The following is a 23,755-nucleotide window of genomic DNA, read 5'->3' as shown; positions in this document are numbered from 1 at the left end:
TTTGTCATTAATATCCCCCCCCGCCCGCTGGAAAATGGTCTGTTCTGTGACTCGGTAATGAAGGAGGCGGGGCCGGCGGGGGTTCCCGCAGGGGGTAGTGCTGGGGCCGCCCTTGGTCATGAATATGCAGTAGTCGCGCTGAATATGTATGAGTCAATCCAGACGGCCAGGCCGAGTGTTTGTCCGGAAGTAGCTATTTGCCGAGAGGCCTCCTGGGACGGGTGGGCATCTTCTGGCCGCTCACGGAGGAGCCCTGTCCGCGGCCCGAGTGCGGGATCCCCGGCCGGAGCCGCTCCGAGACCTCGGCTCAGGCCTGTCCGGAAGGAGGCTGGCCGCTGCCTGGGAGGGAGATCGCGGACCGTGACGATCCAGGAAAAGCAGATTAGCCGCGGGGCGGGACGCAAGCCCCGGGGGGTCAGGGCCTAAGCATCCGAACGTTAGGGAATCCTCTCCCTTCTAGAATATTTCAGAAAAAAGGTGGGGGAGGGGGGCTCCCACTATCCTTCCACAGCGGAGATGACACAAACTGTGCAGCCACATTCAGGGTGATCCTTGTTTGATGTCAATGTCACGTCACCACCCCAAATTGGCCAGAGAGGGGGGACGGGTTGGGGTGGAGGGAGGGAGGGGGCACAGCCACTGGGAAGGCAATCTCACGCAAGGAAAACAGGCAGACGCCCTTCCCCCAGCGCAGCTGATTGCTCTGCTGGCCTCCGGACGCCCCAGCCCCTGGCCTTCTCCCTGTGCTGGGGTGCCATCTCCCCGTGACTCATGGCCTGCCTGCCTCAGCTCCTTGGATCTGCTCCTCGGACAGTATTTATTACTCTTCTCCGATCCTCTCGCCCCAGGACAGTATTTATTACTCTTCTCCGATCCTCTCGCCCCAGCCTGGATTCCACATGTCTTGGTCCCCAGGCTTGTGCCAGGTCTTCCAGGCAGTCCCTTTCCACCAAGTCCCGGTTCCCCTGGACCCCAAGGTCTGTCCCTGTCCCACACCAGTTCTCTTCCAGTCGCTTGTTCTCCCAGGTTTTTATTCCAGCCCCTATTTGCCCTTGCCTTTCCCCCCACCCCCAGCTCTCAAGTCAGTCTCACTCCTCCACCTGCCCTACCCTCTCACAGCTGAGGTTCTGGGCAAGCTGTGGGCAAACTACGGCCCCCGGGCCGGATCTGGCCCGTTTGAAATGAATAAAACTATTGAAAAAAAAGACCGTACCCTTTTATGTAATGATGTTTACTTTGAATTTATATTAGTTCACACAAACACTCCATCCATGTTTTTGTTCCGGCCCTCCGGTCCAGTTTAAGAACCCGTTGTGGCCCTCGAGTCAAAAAGTTTGCCCACCCCTGTATCTGGGCCTTGGTGATGGCCAGCACAACCACTGCCCCAATGATGTCAGAGGTGCCACCATCTCTCTCGCACTGGCCAGTGTGGCTCACTCGGGTGGAGCGTCTCCTGTACATTAGAAGGTGGCATGCTCAATTCTCGGTCAAGGCACAAATTCAGGTTGTGGGCTCAATCCCAGTCAGAGGTGCGGGGGAGGGTGTGGAAGGCAGCCAATCAATGTTGATATTTCTCCCTCACATCCATGTCTCTCTCTCCCTCTCCCCCCTTCCTCTCTCTAAAAAAAAAAAAAAAAAAAAAAAAAAAAAAAAGTCGTGGCTGGTGTTGCTTGGTGATTAGAGCATAAGCTCACACACTGAAGGGTTTGATTCCAGTCAAGGCACCTGAGTTGTGGGTTCACTCTCCCCTATTAGTCGATATGGCTTTTTCACATTGATGTTTCTCTCTCTCTCCCCACCCCTTTCTCTCTTCCACTCTCTCTGAAAAAGCAATGGAAAAAATATCCTTGCCCTACCCAGCATCAGCCTGCGGACTGAAGGGTCCCGGGTTCGATTCTGGTCAAGGGCACATGCCCAGATTATGGACTTGATCCCCAATAGGGGGTGTGCAAGAGGCAGCTGAGTAATGATTCTCTGTCATCACGGATGTTTCCATCTCTCTCTCCCTCCCTCTCCCTTCCTCTCTGAAATCAATAAAAATATATTTTAAAATATATATATCCTGGGGAGAAACCAAGATGGCGGCATAGGTAAACACCTGAAATTGCTGTCTCGCACAACCACTTCAAAAATACAACTAAAAGACAAAACAGACATCATCCAGAACCACAGCAAGGCTGGCTGAGTGGAAATTCTACAACTAGAAGGAAAGAGAAAGGCACACTGAAACTTAAGAGGAGGTGCGGAAGTAAAGTGCAGAGGTACAGAGGCACGCACAGAAAGGGCTGGCAACTGAGGACACAGTTGTCTTTTTCAATTGGGAGGGAGTCTCAAGCTCCCAACTGCTCTGAACTCCAGTTCTGGGTGAGTCTCTGGGGACCCAGACTCATACGGGGAGAAACTGGACTGTCTGGCATCAGGCAGAACTCGAGGACGGCTTTCTCTCAGAGGTGCTGGCAGCGATTACCTGGACACTGAGATGCGGGGCCTCTTAGGGCAGGACTGAGGATCAGCCATAGCTGTTTGCTCCGCCCTGTTGATTCCCTGAGACCCCACCCCACCCAAGCTGTGAGCAGAGGCTTTTGCATATGAAAGGTCTGGCCCTTTGCAATCTGAAATTTACCTAACAAACTGCAGCTGGGTCAGAGAGACCCAGAACATCCAAAAAGGCCCAAGGCCCCACAGCAGCTTGCATTGCTTCACAGCTGGGCCTCATCTAGGCACCTCCAAACCCCAAACAAAGAAGAGGAATCTGCAGATCTCTCCATAGCTCCTGCTGGGTAGCCTCAGGCAGAGGCTAAATTAGCACCTCCTTAGAGATCCAAGAGCCAGTGTACCCAGTGGTCAGAGGTGGACCATCCAGATTACAATTCCTCAGATCCATAAGGGACACACTCAGGGGGCAGACTCAGTGAACACCAAAGCCCCACTGAAGCAAGTCTTGCCCCAGAAGGGCGTCTCCAGCACAGAAGTTCTCCCACTGTAGACACAGCTGATTTTCACAGCCAATTGGCCTGGAGGTCAATTCCTCCCAGTGATACCTACAGCAATCAAGGCTTAACTACAAGACTGTGCACAAAGCCCACAAAGGGGTTTACCAAGAGTGTCCACCTCAGGTAATTGGGGAGGCTGAGCCACTGGGCCCTACAGGACACCTAGCACAGAAAGCCACTCTATCAACACAGGGAAGCATAAAAAATGCGGAGACAGCCGTAACCGGTTTTGCTCAGTGTATGGAGCGTTAGCCTGCAGACTGAAGGGTCCCAGGTTCAATTCCGGTCAAGGGCATGTGCCTTGGTTGTGGGCACATCCCCAGTGTCGGGGGGGGGGGGGGGGGCGGGTGTGCAGGAGGCAGCTGATCCATTTTTCTCTCTCATTGATGTTTCTAACTCTATCCCTCTCCCTTCCTCTCTGTAAAAAATCAATAAAATATATTTTTAAAAAATGCGGAGACAAAGAAACAGGTCACAAATGACAGAAATGGAGGAAAGCAAACTACAGGATATAGAGTTCAAAACCACACTTATAAGGTTTTTCAAGAATATTCTAGAAACCGCCGATAAATTTAGTGAGACCTTTGAGGATATGAAAAAGGACCAACTAGAAATTAAGCATACACTGACTGAAATAAAGAATATTATACAGAGTTCCAACAGCAGACTAGAGAAGCACAAGAATCAAGTCAAAGATTTGAAACACGAAGAAGGAAAAAACACCCAACCGGAAAAACAAAAAGAAAAAAGAATCCACAAATATGAAGATTGTGTAAGGAGCTGAGACAACTTCAAGCGTACCAACATCCAAATTATGGGGGTGCCAGAAGAAGAGAGAGCAGGATATTGAAAACCTATTTGAAGAAATAATGACAGAAAACTTCCCCTACCTGGTGAAAGAAATAGACTTACAAGTCCAGGAAGCATAGAGAATCTCAAACAAAAGGAATCCAAAGAGGCCCACACCAAGACACATCATAATTAAAATGCCAAGAGCAAAAGACAAAGAGAGAATCTTAAAAGCAAAAAAAAAAAAAGTCAGTTACCTACAAGGGAATACCCATACGACTGTCAGCTGATTTCTCAACAGAAACTTTGCAGGCCAGAAAGGAGTGGCAAGAAATATTCAAAGTGATGAATGCCAAGAACCTACAACCAAGATTACTTTATCCAGCAAAGCTATCATTCAGAATTGAAGGTCAGATGAAGAGCTTCACAGATAAGAAAAAGCTAAAGGAGTTCATCACCACCAAACCAGTATTATATGAAATGCTGAAAGGTATCCTTTAAGAAGAGGAAGAAGAAGAAAAAGGTAAAGATACAAATTATGAACAACAAATACACATCTATCAACAAGTGAATCTAAAAATCAAGTGAATAAATAATCTGATGAACAGAATAAACTGTTGATTATAATAGAATCAGGGACATAGAAAGGGAGTGGACTGACTATTCTTGAGGGGGAAAGGGGTGTGGGGGGTGCAGGAAGAGACCGGACAAAAATCGTGCACCTATGGATGAGGACAGTGGGGGGTGGGGTAAGGGTGAGGTGGGAATCGGGTGGAGGGGAGCTATGGGGGGGAAAAGAGGAACAACTGTAATAATATGAACAATAAAAATTTAATTAAAAAAATATATATATCCTTAGGAGAAGATTACCAACAATAAATAAATAAATAAAATAGCCCAGCCAGTGGGTGTGGCTCAGTGGTTGAGCATCGACCTATGAACCAGGCATAGTTCAATTCCTGGGCAGGGCACATGCCCAAGTTTCAGGCTCGGTCCCCAGTAGGGGGTGTGCCTATTGATGATTCTCTCTCATCATTGATGTTTCTGTCTCTTCCTTTCCCTTCCTCTCTCTGAAATCAATAAAAACATATTTTTAAAAATAATAAATAAATAGAAAATAAAAGAAAAGGTGCCACAGTCTCATAGAGCACCCAATACTGCAGTATCGCGGGGGCCACCACCACCTCAGAGTGCAGGATAGTGCACACCAGGGCAGGGTGGACCTTGGTGACCGAATAGCTCACACACAGGAGACCAGAGCAAAGATCACCACTGCCCTCACACAGCTCCAGCTCAGAGGAGAGGATCAATGGGCAGCAGGGGAAAGGAGAAAGGCCTGGTACACAGCCCACCGGGTCCATCAAGCCGAACAGGAAGGCACTGTTGGTAGGCAGGAGGGGAAGCCCCAGCGATAGTGCCAGGCCGCCCAGAAAAGCGAGCACATAGCTCAGAGCCATGCAGAGGCCCTTCGTCCCCTCGGTAGTATCCCTCGTCCAGGTCCCACAATGATGATGAGTCCCACGGTGCTGCCCACTAGGCCATACCAGTCCTGGTGACTGAGACCCTGGCTCTCGAGACAGAGGGCGAGGAGAACAGAGCAGATGATGGAAAAACTTTTGTGGACGAGGACAGTGTTGCCAGCAGGCATCACCTGAGTGAGGGCATACAGGCAGGGGCCAGGCAAAGGGGAGGTGGAAGAGGCATCAACGGATGAGCAGCTCCAGCAAGGATAAGTGGGAAATCTGGTAAGACGCCTGGGAGAAGGGGCCCAGCCCGGCCACAAACAGACTCGTGGGTGGCAGTACAGGTGCCAGGGGGAGGCTGGGCGGAGTGGAGGGCCAGCCATGATGACTGGGTGAAGTTGGCAGGTTGAAGGAGGGGTGAGTGCCAGCTTGTTAGGGAGAAAAGAGCTCAGGCATTAGGGCAGCCATAGTCCAGGGGACCTGAGACAGGGCAAATGTCAGGCTGGGGTCTAGGACCCCGTGGACTGTAGAGGGGCAGGCCGTCTTGCTGAGGAACTCGGGAGCGAGAAAGGGCCTGAAAGAGGGATGAGGCAGTGCAGTGGGGTAATACGGCAGGAAGCAGGGCGTGAGTAGTCCTGGAGCACCGTTTCTCTGGGTAAGTTGTTCCTGGGAGGAGAAAAGGAAGAGCCAGCGATGCTCAGCTGGTATGAGGAAGAGGAGGTGGCCTCTGACGCTATGTGTTTATGTGATGTCACAGGTTCCAGGGACATCTGGGCACACCACGGTGAATGTCATTTGTTCCTTCTCTAGGACAGCTGGCAAGTGCTAGGGGCGGGAACGGGGAGCAGCCAGGAGCTATAAGGAAGGAGGCTATGGCCCCTTAGCCCTCACCATCTTTCCTTGGACTTCCTCCACTCCTCCTGGCTCAGGGCCCCTGGGACCCTTAAGAGCTCCAGCCATTGTGACCTGATGGCAGGGGTGGGGTTCTTCCCCGAACCTCCCCGAGATGGGGGTGGGCCTGTTTCTCTCTGTGTCCCACTCTGCTGGCTTTACATCTCTGCCTCGGTGATTCCAAAGTTGTTCTGATTCTTTTTTTTTTTTTTCTCTTCTCTTTAAGACTAGCTCTGTGATGAGACTTCTTTGGTTTTAGCTTGTCATGTCTCACCTTGTTTCAGAAAGGAGCTCTGAGGGCTGGTTCTTCGGTCTCCTGGGTTTTGGATTTTTGAAGACCAGGGAGGAGCCTTGGGGACGGTCCCTCTGGAGTTGCAGGAATGTGTTTCTTCCGTGTGTGCTGTCGGTGCTGTCCGAGGAGGCCCACACCAAGGCCTCTGCATTACGGACCAGTACATAGAATTGGATATTTCCTCTGGTGGACAAAATACCTAGCTGCCTGCTCATCTGCGCTGGTAGCCATCGATGGGCCTGTTCCCAGAGGCTGGGCATTCCTGGGCCTGGCCTGGTGCGGGTGCCCTGCATTTCCGGGGAGGGTGTGTGTGTGTGTGTGTGTGTGTGCTGGCTCTGTGAGTGTGCTGAACCTGGGTCTGCGGGTCCACCGAGGCCGGATTGCGAGCCGAGCCTGCCATGTTGTGGGTCTGCGCCCTAACAGGCTGTGCGATCTCTGGGCGGAGTGCCACGCCGTGGAGGGCAGTGTGTGTGTGTGTGTGTGTGTGTGTGTGTGTGTGTGTGTGTGTGTGTGTTGGGGGGAGGGGGCTGTCCCTTCCTAGGAGTGGGTGGTCGTGCGCCCTGCGGGGGTGCTGCAGCCAGGCCCGCGCCCCGCTGGGTGCCCAGCCGCCCGGCGGCCCAGCGCGAGCCCTTCCTCCCCCGGGATCGGTCCGGTCCGGGCAAAGGCCGCAGGGTGCGCCGGCCCCAACCCGAGCCCGGAGCCCTGTGTCGGTGTCGGCTGCGCTACGCCGGCCTCCTCTCGGCGGCAGCGGCGCTGGGGGGGACTGTTTCCGGGGGTGGGGGTGGGGGTAGGACCGGGGTGGGGGGGGAGCCGATGATGTCAGCGGCGGCGGCGGCTGCGGGGCCGGGCCGGGGCCGGGCGCTGGGGGGGCCGGGGCCGGAGCCGGAGCCGGAGCTGGAGGCGGGCGAAACAGGAGCGGCCGGGGGCGGCCACGGTGATGAGCCGGGCCTGGCGGACGCGGCGCCATCGCAGTCAGGTGGGCCCCGGGCGAGCCGGGCAGGGCCAGGCGGACCGGAGCCAACAGCCGGGCCCCCTCCCCGCTGCCCGGTGCCGCGGGGGCCAGGGTCGCGCCCCGCGCCCGACCGCTACCCTTTGGGGTTGACCCGGGGGCTCCGGGGTCGGGGGCTGAGGCTGGCCCCGCCCCCAGGCGCGCACGGCGCTGGGAGGGGGCGACTGAGGGGCCCGGGTTCGGCGTCCGACCCAGCGGCGGCCGGGGCAGGCGCGATCGCGGGGGCCGGGGAAGGGGCGCCCTCACTCCCCATTTGAAAGGTTAATTCTGCAGCCGAATGCCCCCTCCCCTTCTGGGGCAGGTTGGGGGTAGGGTTGGGCGGGCGTGAGCCCCGGCCGGCGCTGCTAGCGGCTGGGAGGGCGATGGCGTAGGAGCCAGGCAGAGCGGGGGAGGGGTGGGCCGGTGAGCGCCCCGGAGTTAGGGTGCGCGGGGTGCGCAGGACCAGCCGGGGCCCGGAGCCGCTGCGCCGTCGGGGCAGGGTGGTGGCTGTGGGTCCCGGAGATTGCGTGTCTCCTGCGTGTTGTGCGGCCAGGTAAACCGCTCCTGCGCACCACCGTTTGCTGGCCTGGCAGCCAGGGGTCTGGGGAGCGCCCTCCTGGGCCATGGGGACTGGAAGCCCGGTGGTGGGGTGCCCGGGGTTGTGGGGCAGAATTACAGCAGGTGGCCCCGTGGCTTGGGGTGACAGGTCCCCGTTCCAGGCAGGATCCGGTACCTGCAGAGTTTGCTGGATGTGGGGCGTTGGGCGGGTTTATAGCAGCAAGTGTTTTCTTCTGCCTCCTGCACGGATGAACTATTTATGAACTGTTGTTTTCCGCACAGCTCGCTGGTGTCAGGGCTCTGGGCGGCCGAGCGCAGGCGTCTGGTCTGCGCCTGTTTGGAGGGGCGGCTGTTTACCTTTGAGTTGGAAGGTGTCACTTCTGGGCCCCGCGTCTGTGCCGCTGAGGTGTGGCCCGTTTCTGTGCTGCTCGGTGAGGACGGCCCCGCTGGATGGGTTCCTGTGTCTGTGCGATGAGCGGGTTGCCTGGGGAGGTGGCGCACGTCTAGAACTCAGGTACCACCCATCGTGAGGGACTTGAGAAACCCTAGGGTGTGTCTCAAGTACTTGTGGAGCAGCTGGCACTGGTGTGAGGGGCTCTGGGTGGAATGTGCAGGTCGTGTTGATGGGACCGCGGGCAGCCTAGCGGGGGGACGGTTGTGTGTGCGCTGAGGGATTCTTTTGTGACATTGTTTGTGGGGAGCCTGTCCCTGCTGTTGGGCTGGGAGGCGAGCTGCTCAGAGAACACTTGTGGGGAGGGAGGTGGCGTGACAAGGGCGTGTGGGCCTCAGCCTCGAGACCAGCCGCAGCCGTGTGTGCGTGCCTGCCTTTCGTGTGTGTGAGTGGCCTTGTGGGGCTGTGTTAGGAAGAAGGCAGGGAGATAAATGTGGGGCAGAGCAAGGGCAGCAGGCAGGAGGCTTGGGTGACGTCCGGTGGCCAGGCTCGTCTTTGTGCAGGGTCTGTGCGCTGGCCTCTCGCTGGCCTGCCCAGCGTGCCAGGGTCACTGGGAGGAGAGGCCTGGCGGCTGCGAGGAAACGGAGCTTGGACAGAGTGGCTCCTTGGTCGTGTTTACGTAAAGGTCGGGTGTGACTCTTGTCACTGAAATGGAAAAAAGAAACACGAAGTTTTCAGCCTCCGCCTCCTGCTTCACCCTCTCTCGGCCCCCCTTGCTGGTATCTCTGCTTTTCCATCGCTTCTGTGTCTGTGACGCACACTGGCAGCTCCTGTGACCGTGGAAGGGTCTGAATTCGCTCACTAGACAGATTCCTCGGAACCGGTTTTCCTCACCTTTGGGGCCTGGGCCCTTCTGTAGTGTGTGTGTGTGTGTGTGTGTGTGTGTGTGTGTGTGTGTGTGTGTTCCGAGTGTGTACACACCACTGGGTACTGCGCCTCGCCTGGCCTGGAGGGTGGATATGCATGGGGAGCGGCAGGAAGGCACGATGGCTGGGGCCTCCTGCATGGAGGGGCTGCTGGGCGCTAAGCGAGGCCTGCACAGCAGGGGCGCCGCTGCCTGGTGGAGGGGAAGGAGGTCTAGGTAGAACTGACGGGTTCTGGCCCTCCTGCTTCTTCACTGGCACTTTCCCTGAGTGAGCCTCGGTTCCCCATCTGTAAAATGGGACTAATTGTCTGCCCTGCCTATCTCCCAACAGGGTTGTAAGCAAGTAGCATATGGGAAATGTGCCAGAAAAGTAGCTACAGTTTGGGGACTATGCCAGCAACTGTCAGCCCTCTGCCAGCGCTGAGCCCCTGTTGGGGCTTGGCTCATAACAGTAGCAGTAAGCACTTATTTAGCACTTACTGTGTACCAGGCACTGTTCTCAGCTTCACATATGATCACTCATTTAGTCTTCACAGTCCCCCGTGGAGGTAGGTATTCTAATTACCTCTCCTTTTCAGATGAGACCGCTGAGGCCCACTTAGCTAGGACGAGGGAGAGCTGGATTTGAACGCAGGCAGTCAGGTTCCAGGTCCTGTGCTCTTCTGCGCTGCTTTCTGCTGCCCTTCTGCAGTTTTCTGCGGGCCTCTCTATGCACACACTTCTCCCCAATTTCTGTCTCCCTCAGCACCTGCACCAATCCATTTCAGAAGACCCATGTGCTTAGCAACTCAGCAAGGCCTCGCCTGGGGAGTGAGCTAATATCTGCCGCTGGGTGCTGGCCATAGAAGCAAAGAGATGTGGATGAGCCAGGCGAGGGAGAGCTTGTCGTCCTGTGGGCTCGGTAGGGCCACGAGGGAGGTGGCATTTGAGTTCCATCTTAACATTTTGCAGGGCTTTGGAGAAGAGGTGGAGGAAAGGCTGCATTTCTAACAGGAGGACCAGCATAGGCAAAAGCATGGAGGTCCAGGATGTGTTGAGGTTGTAGAGCACACTGGGTGCTTGAAGGGAGACGAGCACAGGCAAGACTGGAAAGGAAGATTGGAAGTAGACCCCTGAGTGCCTGGCTGAGGAATTGGAGCTTTATTCTAGAGTGAGTGGGGACCAGTGAAGGGTTCTGAGACCAAGGGTAATACCACCTGAGCTGCATTGGGGAAGTTGACCTTCAGTGAGAGGTAAGCCTGGAGGCAGGGGAATAGCTGGGAGACCATGACCTTGGACCTTGCGAGTGTTCACAAGGCCCCGAGCTAATTTGGGGGCCGGAGGTGGGTTGAAGGGAAGGCTTCCAAAGCCTTTCCCAAGTCGGGCTGCAGATTTGACCAGACTTGGGGACTGCCGGATGTGGGGAGCGAGGGAAAGGACAGAGTCAGACATGACACAGTTAGCATTTAGCACGTGAGACCTTGTGCGGTGATTCTGCAACCCGCTCGCTGGCCACAGGCCCTTTCGGGGCAGGATCCAGCAGTATGGCAGAGGGCAAGACTCAGCACCTGGATCCACACAGGCCTGGATTTGAATTTTGCTCTGCTCCTCACAAGCTGTGTGACCTTGAACAAGGTATATCCACCTCCCTGTGAGCTTCGGTTTCCTTATTTGTAACATTGGGATAATATAAATACCCACCTCGGGTGGTCGTTTGGGGGAAATCATTACATCAGGCAATGCATGTAAAGCCCTGGGGCTGTGTCAGGCACGGTGTGAGTGCCCCAGAAGTGGTCGAGTTACCGTCATCATCCCAGCTCCCGACCAGCCCAGTCCTGCACTGAGGATGACTTCCTTCCCAAGGGTGGACAAACTACAGGCAGACTTTGAAGAAGACAGGTTCATGCATTCACCAAATTTTTAAAAATCTCCCATTACATATCAGACACTGTTCTAAGCACTGGGGATAGCAGTGAACAAAGCAGACAAAAATCCCTCCCTCCCTCCCTCCCTGGCCAGTGTGGCTCAGTTGGTTGGGCGCAGTCCCGCACACCAAAGGGTTGCCAGTTCTATTCCCAGACAGGGCACATGCCCAGGTTGTGGGCTTGGTCCCTGGTTGGGGGCATGCAGGAGGCAGCTGAACGATGTTGCGTTCTCACATCAATGTTTCTCTCCTCTCTCTCTCTCAAAATCAATAAACTTAAAAAAAAACTCTTCTTCCCTTGGAGGTTACATTCTAGAGATAAATGAACAATATGTTTTACTAAGTGTCAAAGAGAAAAATAAAGTAGGGGAGAGTGACAGGAAGTTTGGGGAGGCAGAGGGTGGCCAGGGAAGACCTGGGGTGGGGTGGGTGGCTTCTGAGTCTAGACTTAAAGGGGGGGGGGGGGGGCAGCAAGGCATGAGGCTGAGAAAACATTCCCGGCAAAGGGAACAGCAGGAGGCGGAGTGTGTCTGGTGGCAGTGCTCAGATCACCACCTCAGTCACACCTCTAAGGCCACACCGCCAGTCAAGAGTAGAGAAGCAGTAAAAACAAATAAACTGAAAACCACAGAGCCACCAAACGTACCATGAAGCCTGATTTCTGCTTCTCTTTCTTCACTTCCCCGCATCATTTTCTGGGACGACGTTCTGAGATGATGATAAGAGTGAGCATTTACTGTGTGCCAGGTGCTCTTCTAGGTTCTACCAGTTATCAGCTCACTTATTCTTCAGAATAACCACACAAAGTGGGGACTTTTCCCTTCTCATAGACAAGGAAACGGAGATACAGGAGGTTAAGTAACTTGCCCAGAGTCATTTAGCTAGTTCTTCTCCACCTCCCACAAGCCCTCGTAGGGCAGTGGCCCGTGGTGGGGCCGTTGAACTCAGCAGAGCTGGGTTCAAACTCTGTGTGGTTAGCAGTAAGACCAGGGGCAAGTCACACTGCTACCGTGTTCTCTATACCTGAAAGTGAAGCGTGTAGAGCATTTAAAGCCTCAGTTTCCTCATCTGTGCAGTGGGGTTGATGACAGCCCCTGCCTCACTATGGTCCTTTTTGAGTGTTGAGATGCGATGATGCGGATAAAGCACTTAGCTCTGTACTTGGGACATAATAAGTATTCCATAAATGGCAGCTACAAGTCCGAACCATGATTATGATGTTTCTAGGACGGCGGTCGCCAACCGGTGGCCTGGGGACCACTGGTGGTCCGTGAGGCCTGAAAGGTTGGCGACCGCCGTCCGAGGTGACCTCTAAGGGCTGGGCCGGCTTTGGACGTCTCTGGTTCTAAGAAGCCTCAACGGGCCTTGTCCAAGTCAACACGGCCACCCTCGGCAGGCACCACGCCTCAGCGGGCGCCATGCGGGATGGTGGTGACGGCGGGCCGGCCTGGCCACGCGAGTGTGGGGGCTGGAAGTGAACCTTTGCTTTGCTCACTGCAGGGCTGCTGCTTCCTGGAGGAAGGGCTCTCCTCTAATTTTAACATGTGGGCTGTTGGAAGAAAAATACACTATTTTTCTGTGCTCTACGCAAACACTTCTGGCATCAGGTGTGTGGGTTTTCCCCTCACTGGGTGTCCTACAATTCACTTCTGACACCAACTGCCTGGAAATAGTGTCACATCCCCCCCCATTCAGATGCCAGTTGCAAATTCAGGCTTCCTGTGTTCTGACTGACCAGCTATAAACTGGGGTTTACCGTGACCCCTTCCTCAGATTTGATAATTTGCTAGAATGGCTCACAGAACTGAGGGATAATAAAGCATATGATAATAGAGATGAATAGACAGTGGGGAGGTGTGCAGGACAGGTCTGGAAGGGTCTTGAGCGCAGGAGCAGAATTCTGTCTCCGAAGAGTTGTGATGCGCCATCCTCCCAGCAGGTGGATGTGTTTGCCAACCTGGAAGCTCTACTGACCCCGCAGTTTAGGAATTTTTATGGAGCCATCATCACGTAGGCATGATCAATCATTAACTCAGTCTCCAGTCCCTCTCCGCTCCCCAGAAGTTGGGGGTGGGTGGAGCTGAAAGTTCCAAGCTTCTATCATGGCTTGGTCTTTCTGGCAACCAAACCCTATCCAGGAGTCCACCAGCAGTCACCTCATTAGAACAAAAAAAAATGCTCCTGTCACCCAGGAAGTCCCCAGGGATTTAGGAGCTTGGTGTCAGGAAGCAGAATCAAAGACCAACCATTAGAACAAAAGATGCTCCTAATGCTCTTACCACTTAGGAAATTCCAAGTTTTAGAGGCTCTCTGTCATGGAGATGAAGACCAAATCTGTATATTCCTAGTATATCAGAATAGCATAGCTCATAGCTGTAAACAAGCCCTTCACCTGGTTTGGTACAGTCAAGAACACAGGCGTTGGCGCCAAACTTCCTGGGATCAGGTGCCAGCCCTGCTAGCTGCTCATATATTCTTGAGTGAGCTACCTAGCACCTCTGAGCCTCAGTTGGTCACTAAAAAATGGGGAAGCTGCCCTCACTGATTTTGCTTAGTGGATAGAGCATCGGCCTGTGGACTGAAGGGTCCCGGGTTCGATTCCAGTCAAGGGCATGTACGTTGGTTGCGGGCACATCCCCAGTGGGAGGTGTGCAGGAGGCAGCTGATCGATGTTTCTCTCTCATCGATGTTTCTAACTCTCTATCCCTCTCCCTCCCTCTCTGTAAAAAATCAATAAAATATATTTTAAAAAATATATTTAAAAAATGGGGAAGTTAGCCTGGCCAGTGTGGCTCAGTGGCTGAGGGTTGGCCCATGAACCAGGAGGTCACGGTTGGATTCCATGTCAGGGCACATGCCCTGGTTGCAGGCTCCATCCCCAATAGGGGGCGTGCAGGAAGCAGCTGATCTGATGTTTCTCTTATCGATGTTTCTATCTATCCCCCTCCCTTCCTCTCTCTAAAATCAATAAAAATATATTTAAAAATAAAATGGGGAAGCTAAGCTACTTTTTAGGGTAGTGAAGAGGAAGGAGTAAATGAGGTAATGCAAGTAAAGCATTGACCCTTGGGGGTCCCAGTGGGCCAATGGCTGTCATGGGAGGGAATGCTCTCTTTCCTCACATTACAACCAGACCCACCTGCAATCCAGCAACTGACGGGCAGCACCGACCCAGGTCTGTGCCTGGCCATTGGGGCTTTTGAACTTGTGCGTTCACCTCTGTTTATTACCTGCTTCTCCAGGGGAGGAGTCAGAGGAGTATTTTGGGGAATTGAAATGGACTTCGGAGGGAAGGCCTTTTAATCCAGATAGTGTGGTTACCAAGTGGGAAGATAAGGTTTTTATGGGGTGGTGTGAATTGTGTGGGGAACTCCTGACGCAGGACACGTCAGAGAGCGTGTGACCCAGGGCATTCCGAAGGAGATCGCTCCCAGGGCAGACGAGAGGGGCCAAGAGCTCTGCTCTCAGGTCAGCAGGCCTGGCTCTGTGCACAGGCCCCACCTGTTGTTATCAGCTCTGTGTGACTTTGGCTAAGTCACTGTATGGCTCTCGAACTTAGATCTTCAACTGAAAAATGCAATCCCAAAGCCCTGGCTGTGCCCACAGGGGAGAGAGCAGCTGTGACGTGCCTTCTGTGTGGTGATTGCCACAGCTCGCCTTTGGGTTGCCTACTATTCCTTTTGGATGAGCTTCCCAGAAAGAGGTGAGATAGGAGTTGTGTCCCACCTGCTCCCACAACCCCTATTTTATTTATTTATTATTATTATTATTATTGATTTCAGAGAGGAAGGGAGAGATAGAAACATCAATGATGAGAGAGAATCATTGATTGGCTGCCTTCTGTACGCCCACTACTGGGGATGGAGCCCGCAACCCAGGCATGTGCCCTTGACTGGAATCGAACCCGGGACCCTTTAGGCTGCAAGCCAATGCTCTACCCACTGAATCAAACCAGCTAGGGCCACAACCCCTATTTTAAAGCCAAAGTCCTAAGGCCCCTAGCTCTCAGAGTAAGGAGTGGGACCCAAGTTTCCTCACTCCTGATCTGGTGGCCTTTCCAGTGCCTCCAGAAGCTGGAGCAAGCTGGGCACTTGTGTAAGAATTGTGGTCTTTGGTGGTCCCCTGGCACCTGGGCCAGAAATCCCCTCAAAGATTTATGGGGCTGGCACCTGTGAGAGGAGGTCCTTTCCTAATTTGAATATCTAGCAGCTTGGTTCAATAAAAAGTCTCAAACAAATCTATTTTGATATGTAAATGAAGCCATTATAAAAAAGACAGTATGCAAATGTTTGACTTCCTTTGAACTTTAAGATTGGGCCAAAGGGACTTGAGAGTGATCCAACAGGCCTCCCTAGGCCTAGAGCACTGCACGAAGCTGCTGTATGTTTTGAATTGGGGATATGCAAATGAGCTTGTTCCTGTGCTGATGGGGCCAGCAGAACCAGGCTGCACGACTCTGTGTGGCCTCCTAGGTCCCACTGGATGTGGCTAAGCAAATAGCCTGACAGGCCCCTGGGAGGGTCAGGGTCTGCAGAGCAGCCCGTGTCCTCTTTGACGCTGAGCACTCTCCCACCCCCTAGCTCCTGGGGTGCCTCCCATTTCAGGTCTCTTACCGAGGACATGGTTTGTTCCTTCACAGAGGCAAGAGGCCTGGCCGAAGGGACTTGCTGAGCCACCCTCATTCTGCTCCATGGTGGCTGTGCTCTCAGGTGAGGCGGTGAGAGGTGTGCAGCTGGGAAAATTTGGACGTGAGGCAGCAGGCCGGCCATTTTGTCTAGCCTTGCGAGTCTTATGAAATGGTCATTAGTCCCATGGGAAAGAGGTGTCTGTTGCTTATTTTTCTAGCCTGTGACTCTGGAGGTTTTAACCTTGGACCTTCATCAAGACCTGAGGTGTCCCTGGCATCTTCCAGCCCCAGATGTCTGACATACTGGTGCTGGATGCTGGCCAGACGTGGGTGGCTAAGGTTAACCCCTGACTTCTGTGATCGGAAGTTAGTCAGCCTTCCACTAGTCTCTGACCAACAGCACCTGGCCCCCCACCCCCACCCCCAGCTCACCTCCCTGAGTTTTGAGGCCCCTGCTCTCTGCCCAGCCTCTGAGATGCTCCCCTGACTTCTTCTCCTCTGTCTAGGCTGGTGCCATGCCCCCCCCAGCAGAGGTGACGGACCCATCCCATGCCCCCGCTGTCCTGCGCCAGCTCAATGAACAGCGGCTCCGCGGCCTCTTCTGTGACGTCACCCTCATAGCCGGAGACACCAAGTTTCCTGCTCACCGCAGCGTCCTGGCCGCTTCCAGTCCCTTCTTCAGAGAGGCCCTGCTTGCTTCAGCTCCACTGCCCCTCCCACCAGTTATTGGGGGCTCAACCCCTAACCCTGCCACCACCACAGCTGCCTCCTCCTCTTCTTCTTCCTCTTCCTCCTCTTCTCCGCCTCCAGCCTCGCCCCCCGCGTCCTCCCCACCCAGGGTCCTAGAGCTGCCAGGGGTCCCAGCAGCGGCCTTCTCTGATGTCCTCAACTTCATCTACAGCGCCCGCCTTGCACTACCTGACGGTGGCGGGGATGGGGCAGCCGTGGCAGAGATTGGAGCTCTGGGGCGGCGCCTGGGCATCTCCCGCCTACAAGGCCTGGGGGAGGGAGGTGATGCCTGGGTGCCTCCTGCCCCAGCCCCCATGGCCACGTCGCAGCCCGAAGAAGACAGCTTTGGGCCTGGGCCTAGGCCAGCCAGGGAGTGGGAGAGTGACAGGGCTGAGGCCCAGGGCCCTGACTCGCAGCCTGCCCTGTCCCGACAGCCCCTGCCCTGTCCCCGATGTGGGAAAAGCTTCATTCACCCCAAGAGGCTCCAGACCCACGAAGCACAGTGCCGCAGGGGGGCCAGCGTGAGGGGCTCTGCGGGGCTGGGAGCCGGGGGCTCTGGCCCGAGTGGCCCCATGGGCGTGGACGCCTCAGCCCTGCCCCCCACCGTGGGCTTCAGAGGTGGCCCGGAGCACGTGGTGAAGGTGGTCGGCGGCCACGTGCTGTATGTGTGCGCGGCCTGTGAGCGCTCCTACGTGACCCTGTCCAGCCTGAAGCGGCACAGCAATGTCCACTCCTGGCGGAGGAAGTACCCCTGCCGCTACTGTGAGAAGGTGTTCGCCCTGGCCGAGTACCGCACCAAGCACGAGGTGTGGCACACCGGGGAGCGCAGGTGAGTGTCTGCGAGGGCGGGGGGTGGGGGCAGTGAGTCAACACCAGCACTCGGGCACCACATGGGCAAGGGAGGGAGTGGGCAGAGCATGGAGCCTAGGACGTCATCCTGAGACTCCTGCTCGCCACTGGCCCCGCTCACCTGCTCTTCATCACTTACCCATCTGCCTCCTTTCAGCCCCAGCTCCTTCTGCTGATACTTATTAGCACCTCTAGGTGCCACGACCCTGCTTGGTGCTGTGAAGACCAAGGAGGAAAGATAAAAGTTACCCTCACAGGAAAAGACTATGCCCATCAGTCGTTATAATATGTATTTCCATAATGTGTCCCTGTTCATAAGACATTTCCCCTGTCATTTGAGCTTAAAAGAAGGCCTGGTGAATTAGGCAAGGTGTGTGATTATTCCCAGTTCGCAGAGGGAACAGCTGAGGCCCACTGTCTCACAGCTGGGTGGGACACTGAGCTCAGCAGGACTGGTGTCCCTCCCGAGGCTGGCAGGGTGGGATAAGCAGCAGGAAAGGAGGGTGAGCAGGTGGCTGAGGGAGTTCTAGGTCTGAGTGGAGGGCAGTAGAGGTTATGGGAAGCTGAGGCCCTGGCTTCAGGGCTCCTGACTCAACTGGCTCTGTCCCTACCCTGTTTCCTCTGTCCCGGCCCAGATACCAGTGCATCTTCTGCTGGGAAACCTTTGTCACTTACTATAACCTGAAGACCCACCAGCGAGCCTTTCACGGTATTAGCCCCGGCCTCCTAGCCAGTGAGAAGACACCCAATGGAGGCTACAAGCCCAAGCTCAATACCCTCAAGCTGTACCGCCTGCTTCCCATGCGGGCAGCCAAGCGACCCTACAAGACCTACAGCCAGGGAGCCCCTGAGGCCCCTCTTTCTCCAAGCCTCAACACACCGGCCCCTACAGCAATGCCAGCCAGCCCACCGCCTGGCCCCCCACCTGCCCCAGAGCCTGGCCCCCCACCCTCCGTCATCACTTTTGCCCACCCAGCTCCCTCCGTCATTGTTCATGGGGCCAGCAGTAGTGGTGGAACAGGGAGTGGGCTGGCCAACACCGGTGGGGCCCAAGCCGCCTCGGTCATCACTTACACTGCTCCCCCGAGGCCCCCCAAGAAACGTGAGTACCCACCTCCTCCCCCAGTGCCTACACCCACACCAACCAGCCCAGCCACAGCGGGCAGCCCCGCCACACCTGCAGGGCCTGCCACGGCCACAGAGGAGACCAAAGGCCGCAACCTGCGGGCCGGAAGGACTCTGACCTACATGGCCAAGCCAGCTGGTGGGAGTGGCGGGGACGGGGGTCCTCCCGCAGGGCCTGGCCGGGGGCCTCAGCTTCAGGTGCCCCCTCCACTGTGTCAGATCACTGTGCGAATTGGCGAGGAGGCCATTGTCAAGCGCCGCATCTCAGAAACTGACCTGCGTCCTGGGGAACTGAGTGCAGAGGAAGTGGAGAGTGAGGAGGAGGATGAAGAGGAGGACGAGGAGGAGGACGAGGAGGAATCGAAGGCTGGCGGGGAGGACCAGCTCTGGAGGCCCTACTACTCGTACAAGCCCAAGCGCAAGGCTGGAGCTGCAGGCGGCGGCGGCGGCGGTGGGGGCAGCGGGATGCCCAGAGGCCGCAGGCCGCCGCGCTGGAGACAGAAGCTGGAGCCGAGGAGCTGGGAGGAGACCCCGGGGGCTGAGGCCCCCACAGGGCGTGCCTGCGGGGAGCGGAGGCACCGCTGCGGGGACTGTGCCCAAACATTTGCTACCCAGAGGAAGCTGCGCAAGCACCAGGAGGCCCACGGTGGGGGCTCCCACAGCTCCCGGGCTGGACGGAGGTCTTCCACGCGCTTCGCCTGCCCTCACTGTGCCAAGGTGTGCAAGACGGCAGCCGCCCTGAGTCGCCATGGGCAGAGGCACGCTGCTGAGAGGCCTGGGGGCACCCCCACACCTGTCATTGCCTACTCCAAGGGCAGCACTGGCACCAGACCTGGGGATGTCAAGGAGGAGGCCCCCCAAGAGATGCAAGTCTCCTCATCCAGCGGGGAGGCCGGTGGCGGGAGTGCTGCGGCGGAGGAAGCGTCTGAGGCCGCCTCGGTCCAGGACCCTGTCATCTCAGGGGGTGAGGAGCTCCCAGTGGTGGCCGGAGGGGGCGCCTATGCATACCCACCTGTGCAGGAGTTCCCACTGGCTCTGATTGGAAGCGGCCGGGAACCTGGTGGTGGCAGGGGAAAGCCTGGCAGTGAGGGGCCCATGGGGGCCGGGGAGGGGGACCGAATGGAAGGGATAGGAGCTGCCAAAGTCACCTTCTACCCCGAGCCCTACCCCCTCGTCTATGGCCCCCAGCTCCTTGCCGCCTACCCTTACAACTTCAGCAACTTGGCTGCGCTCCCAGTTGCTCTTAACATGGTCCTACCTGATGAGAAGGGTGGGGGAGCCCTTCCGTTCCTACCAGGGGTCTTTGGCTACGCAGTCAATCCTCAAGCAGTACCCCCTACGCCCCCAACTCCGCCTCCCCAAACTCTTCCCCCACCAGTCCCCCCTAAGGGAGAAGGGGAATGGGCAGGGATTGAAGGAACCCAGAAGGGAGATGTGGGGTGAGCTCTGGACCCAGATCTCCCCTTTCACCAGAGGCCACCCTCCCTGAACCCCCCGCCACTACCAGCTCCCTGGCCTCCTTGCCCCTTGGGAGCCCCTCCACACTCTTGTGCAGGGACTTAGGGGCCCCTGGAGCTCAGGGGTCAGGCTGCTTTGTGTGAGATTGTAGTTTTCCTATCTCCTGGGAAGGGGTCTTTGGTGGTTCCCCTCTCGGTTCTCCTCCAGGGAATGACCTCCATGAGGGGCAGGGCCAGCTCCCATTCCCTTGGCCAGCCCTCGGGGCAACTGAGCAATATACTTACATGAATCTCTACTCATGGCCCCCACCAGCTCTGAATGTCTAACCCGCCCCCCCATTCGTATTCCTAGGGGGAAACCATCTCTCTTCCCTATGCTCCTCCCTCCTTCTGAAGCGTTCTCTAAGCCCGTGCCCAGATGCTTCCTAGCACATTCCATTCTTGGCCCAGGGACTGGACCAGACCATTGTGATACCTGACACCCACCCACATGGGAGCTCGGCTTTGGATTCTATCTTCCGGTGGTGGATTTCTGCGTCCCTTTTTCCTTCACGTTAAGATGCCATGCCTTCCTTGGCTTCCATGCCTTTGGATCTTCCATATCCCTCCTCAAACTCCTAGACTCTGGAGATGGCCTCTTCCAGTCCAGGTCAAGGGGGTGTTGGGGAGGAGGGCTACCCATCTGTTTCTTTCCCAGCCCAGGGCAGCACCAATCTTGGTTCTATCTTGACCCCCAAATCCAGTGAGTCCCAGATTCTTCCAAGGCAAAAGAGGTGAGTAGATCACATCTCTTTCTGCCTCTACATATGGCCTCTTCTGGGCTAAGCCAGATTTGGGGGCTAGGAGGGAGGACCTCCATATGGAATGGGGAAGGGAATCTACTTTTTCCCTGTGGTTTTTGTTTTTTTTTTTCTTTCTTCCTGATGGTTTCTCCCAGACTAGACCAAATAGCCAGAAAAATAATGGGGGTTGGATGGGTGGGTAAGCTCAGATTTGCACATGACCTCCCATCCTTACCTTTACCCCCATCTTTCCCAGCACCACTTCCCTCACCAATCACTCCAGATGGTTTTGGGGAAACCATACTATTCCCTTGGTGGGCTTTGGGGTATCCCCACCAATTTCCCCTCCAAAATAGCACCTTATACCCCATCTCTGATTCAGTTCCCCACACCCAAAGATCCCAGCCTAGGGATGGGGTGCAGGGACCTTAAAAAGTCCCTAATCCCTAATTTGCACTAGTTAACCCTGGTCAGGGTCCCTATGTTTCCTTCCAGTGGGTTGTTGGAGAAACATTTGCTCCTAATTCTCTGATAACAGGGCCTCCCCACTCTGTGATTGGATGAGCATTTCCCATCTGACCCACCTCACCCAAAAACACCCAGCTCATAAGGGGAGAGCCAGTTCTGGGGAGCAAATTTGAAAAATGGGAATTAGAGGAGTGCAGTTTTAGAAAGGGGGAAAGTTGCTATCATCAAAATGGCAGCCTTTTTCCCAGCTACTGTTTTCTGGGGCCAAGATGGCTGCCCTCTCAAAAGACGCTGAAAGGGCAAGATCATGGCTTTTAGAGGGAGGTGAATTTGGGGGAAGGGACAGGAAGATCCTCCTGCCCCCTCTTACCCTCCCAGACTACACAAAGGGGGAGGTTCTTGACAGGCTCCCTGAATGCTAACTATTGAGGAGTGTCGGCTCCTTCACTACTCCTCTGTCTCTTTGCACTTTTCTTGGTCTTGGCCACAGTCCGAGTGAAGAGTTTTCCTACTGAATGTACCAAGTTCCAATTTTTATGGGAGAAAAAAAAATTTTTTAACAGGGAAAAATGCAAAAAAAAAATCACTAAAACGTTCCCACAAATCTTGTTTCTGGCACTTTAGAAAAACTGCGAAAAAAGTACATAATAAAGAATACATATATATATCTATATCTACACACAGATTATATATATATATATACACACACAGCGGAACCACAAGAGAGACTGAGGAAGGCCTTGGAGGCAGGGGCAGATGAGATGACAGTCCCCTTATATCCTTAACCTGAACCGCTGAGGCAGAAAGGCACAGGAGATGGAAGGGGTGGAGGATGGACCAGGGAATGGTAATTTCTGCAGGTCACAATTCTAAAACCATTTTGGGAGAACTGAGATTGTAGACGTTTATTTTTTTGAAAATATGGTTTAGGGGAAAGTTTCCAGAATTTGGTGTTTCTGGGCAACAAATGAGATTGTGGCAAAATGGCGATTAAAAGACATGGGGAACTTGAATATTGTGAATTTCAGATGTTGGAAATTGGGGGTTTTGCAATTTCATCTTTTGAAAAGTATCGTCTTGTCAGTTTGGGCCCTTTCCTCATGTTCCCTGGGAAGAAGGGTGATGGTGGAGTAGGAAGGCCACTGGTTCTGTGCCACAGCACGCGAGATTTAGAATTCTACAGACTCTAGTTCTATATGTAGTGAGGACCCAGATTTAGAGAAATTGACCAATATTTATCTCCGCATTTGTGTGTGTGTCCAACTCTCTAGGCCAATAAACCAACAAGACAAACAAACTGTGCTCTGCAGTGGGATACCAGGTGCAATTATTTGTGTGGTCGGTGGGTCTGGCTGGACAGGGACATACTGACCTTGTCCCACAGGGATCCTTGGGAGCTGTAGCCCTATTCTCCCTCTTAGGACAACAACCTCCAGCAATTGAGTTGGTGTGAGGTACTTCATTGTAATTGCAGCAGCCTACTAGGCTCCAGCTGACTTTGGTCTGACCTCCAGGCAGAAACATTAAACTCCGTTCAGTTCACACAGCCTTCTGGGCACAAGATCCTCCTGTCCCAGAAAGGCATTGCCTTAAAGCAGGTGTAACCCTTTCTCCAAATTGAAAGGAAACAGGCACAAAATATGGGATGGCCGTAAGAGACACAACAACCTTTCTTTTTTTCCTCCCATTGGCTTCAACTCCTGTCCCCCATGCCCTCCCCTGTATTTTGTCTAGTGTTATGGAGGGATGGGTAAGTAAAATGAGTGAAGCTGGTCAGGTGGGTGGGGGCTTTGAGGAATTGATCAGAGTGGGCAGCCACTAATGAGCTCTTGCAGGTTGCTGCCAACAGGGGAATCAGGCCTGGTGTTACTGTAGGTTTTTAAAATTTTTTCAAGAGGAGCCAGAAATCCAAATTTCTCTGTGAAACACCCAAATTTTAAAATTAGCTAACTAATTTAAATTTAGCATTATTCAGGCCAAACCCTAGCCGGTTAGACTCAGTGGATAGAGCGTCGGCCTGTGGACCAAAGGGTCGCGGATTCAGTTCCAGGCAAGGGCACGTACCTTGGTTGCAGGCTTCCCCCCACTCCTCCCAGGCTCCCGGCCTTGGTTGGGGCTTGTGCAGGAGGCAACCAATCGATGTGTTTCTCTAACATCAACATTTCTCTCTGTCATTCCCTCTCTCTTCCACCCTCTCTAAAAATCAATGGAAAAATATCCTCAGGTGAGGATTAAAAAAAAAAAATTATTCAGGCCAATGCCATGGGCCAAACAAAACACAAGTTTACAACCTCTGATACATACTACATAGTGCTTTTGTTCCCATCTATAATTATAAAATTGTAATATGCTAATTAGAACGGATGTCCTTCAGGATGACCTTCTGGACGAAGCCTGGGCTTCGAAGGAAAACTGGGTCCCGGGTGCCAGAGGGAAGACTGGGTGCCGGCAGCCGGGGAAAGGAAGGCCTACTCTTGCACGAATTTCGTGTATTGGGCCTCTAGTCTTCTCATATGATCCTTAGA

General features: G+C 54.6%; 2 protein-coding genes across 8 annotated transcripts; one reads left to right on the top strand and one right to left on the bottom strand.

Moving 5' to 3' along the window:
- Positions 1-539: 539 nt before the first annotated feature.
- Positions 540-6,416, bottom strand: SLC35G6 (solute carrier family 35 member G6; the record flags this gene model as incomplete). Its single annotated transcript, XM_036339831.1, is given in 9 exon segments — positions 540-1,167; positions 1,373-1,400; positions 4,912-5,031; positions 5,034-5,116; positions 5,118-5,262; positions 5,265-5,461; positions 5,463-5,677; positions 6,137-6,190; positions 6,192-6,416. Coding segments are annotated over 9 exon segments (1,146 nt in total), but the record flags the coding sequence as incomplete, so codon positions are not given.
- An 861-nt stretch (positions 6,417-7,277) lies between these two features.
- On the top strand, positions 7,278-22,527 carry ZBTB4 (zinc finger and BTB domain containing 4). Of its 7 annotated transcripts, none has more exons than XM_036341423.1 (5): positions 7,290-7,404; positions 8,257-8,488; positions 15,833-15,902; positions 16,327-17,378; positions 18,034-22,527. In XM_036341423.1, exons 4-5 carry the CDS (start codon positions 16,336-16,338, stop codon positions 19,964-19,966), a joined length of 2,976 nt encoding a protein of 991 aa, XP_036197316.1. In that variant the 5' UTR covers positions 7,290-7,404; positions 8,257-8,488; positions 15,833-15,902; positions 16,327-16,335; the 3' UTR covers positions 19,967-22,527. The 7 variants fall into 7 exon arrangements, with proteins under 7 accessions (XP_036197312.1, XP_036197311.1, XP_036197316.1 ...); XM_036341421.1 differs by lacking the exon at positions 7,290-7,404 and adding an exon at positions 10,036-10,904 and having other exon boundaries at positions 8,373-8,488; XM_036341419.1 differs by lacking the exon at positions 8,257-8,488 and having other exon boundaries at positions 7,278-7,404.
- The last annotated feature ends 1,228 nt before the right edge of the window (positions 22,528-23,755 follow it).

Source organism: Myotis myotis, unplaced genomic scaffold, assembly GCF_014108235.1.
Source record: "Myotis myotis isolate mMyoMyo1 unplaced genomic scaffold, mMyoMyo1.p scaffold_m19_p_17, whole genome shotgun sequence".
Taxonomy (NCBI): domain Eukaryota; kingdom Metazoa; phylum Chordata; class Mammalia; order Chiroptera; family Vespertilionidae; genus Myotis; species Myotis myotis.
Note: the sequence above shows the minus strand (reverse complement) of the source record. Positions and strands in the feature narration are given on the sequence as shown.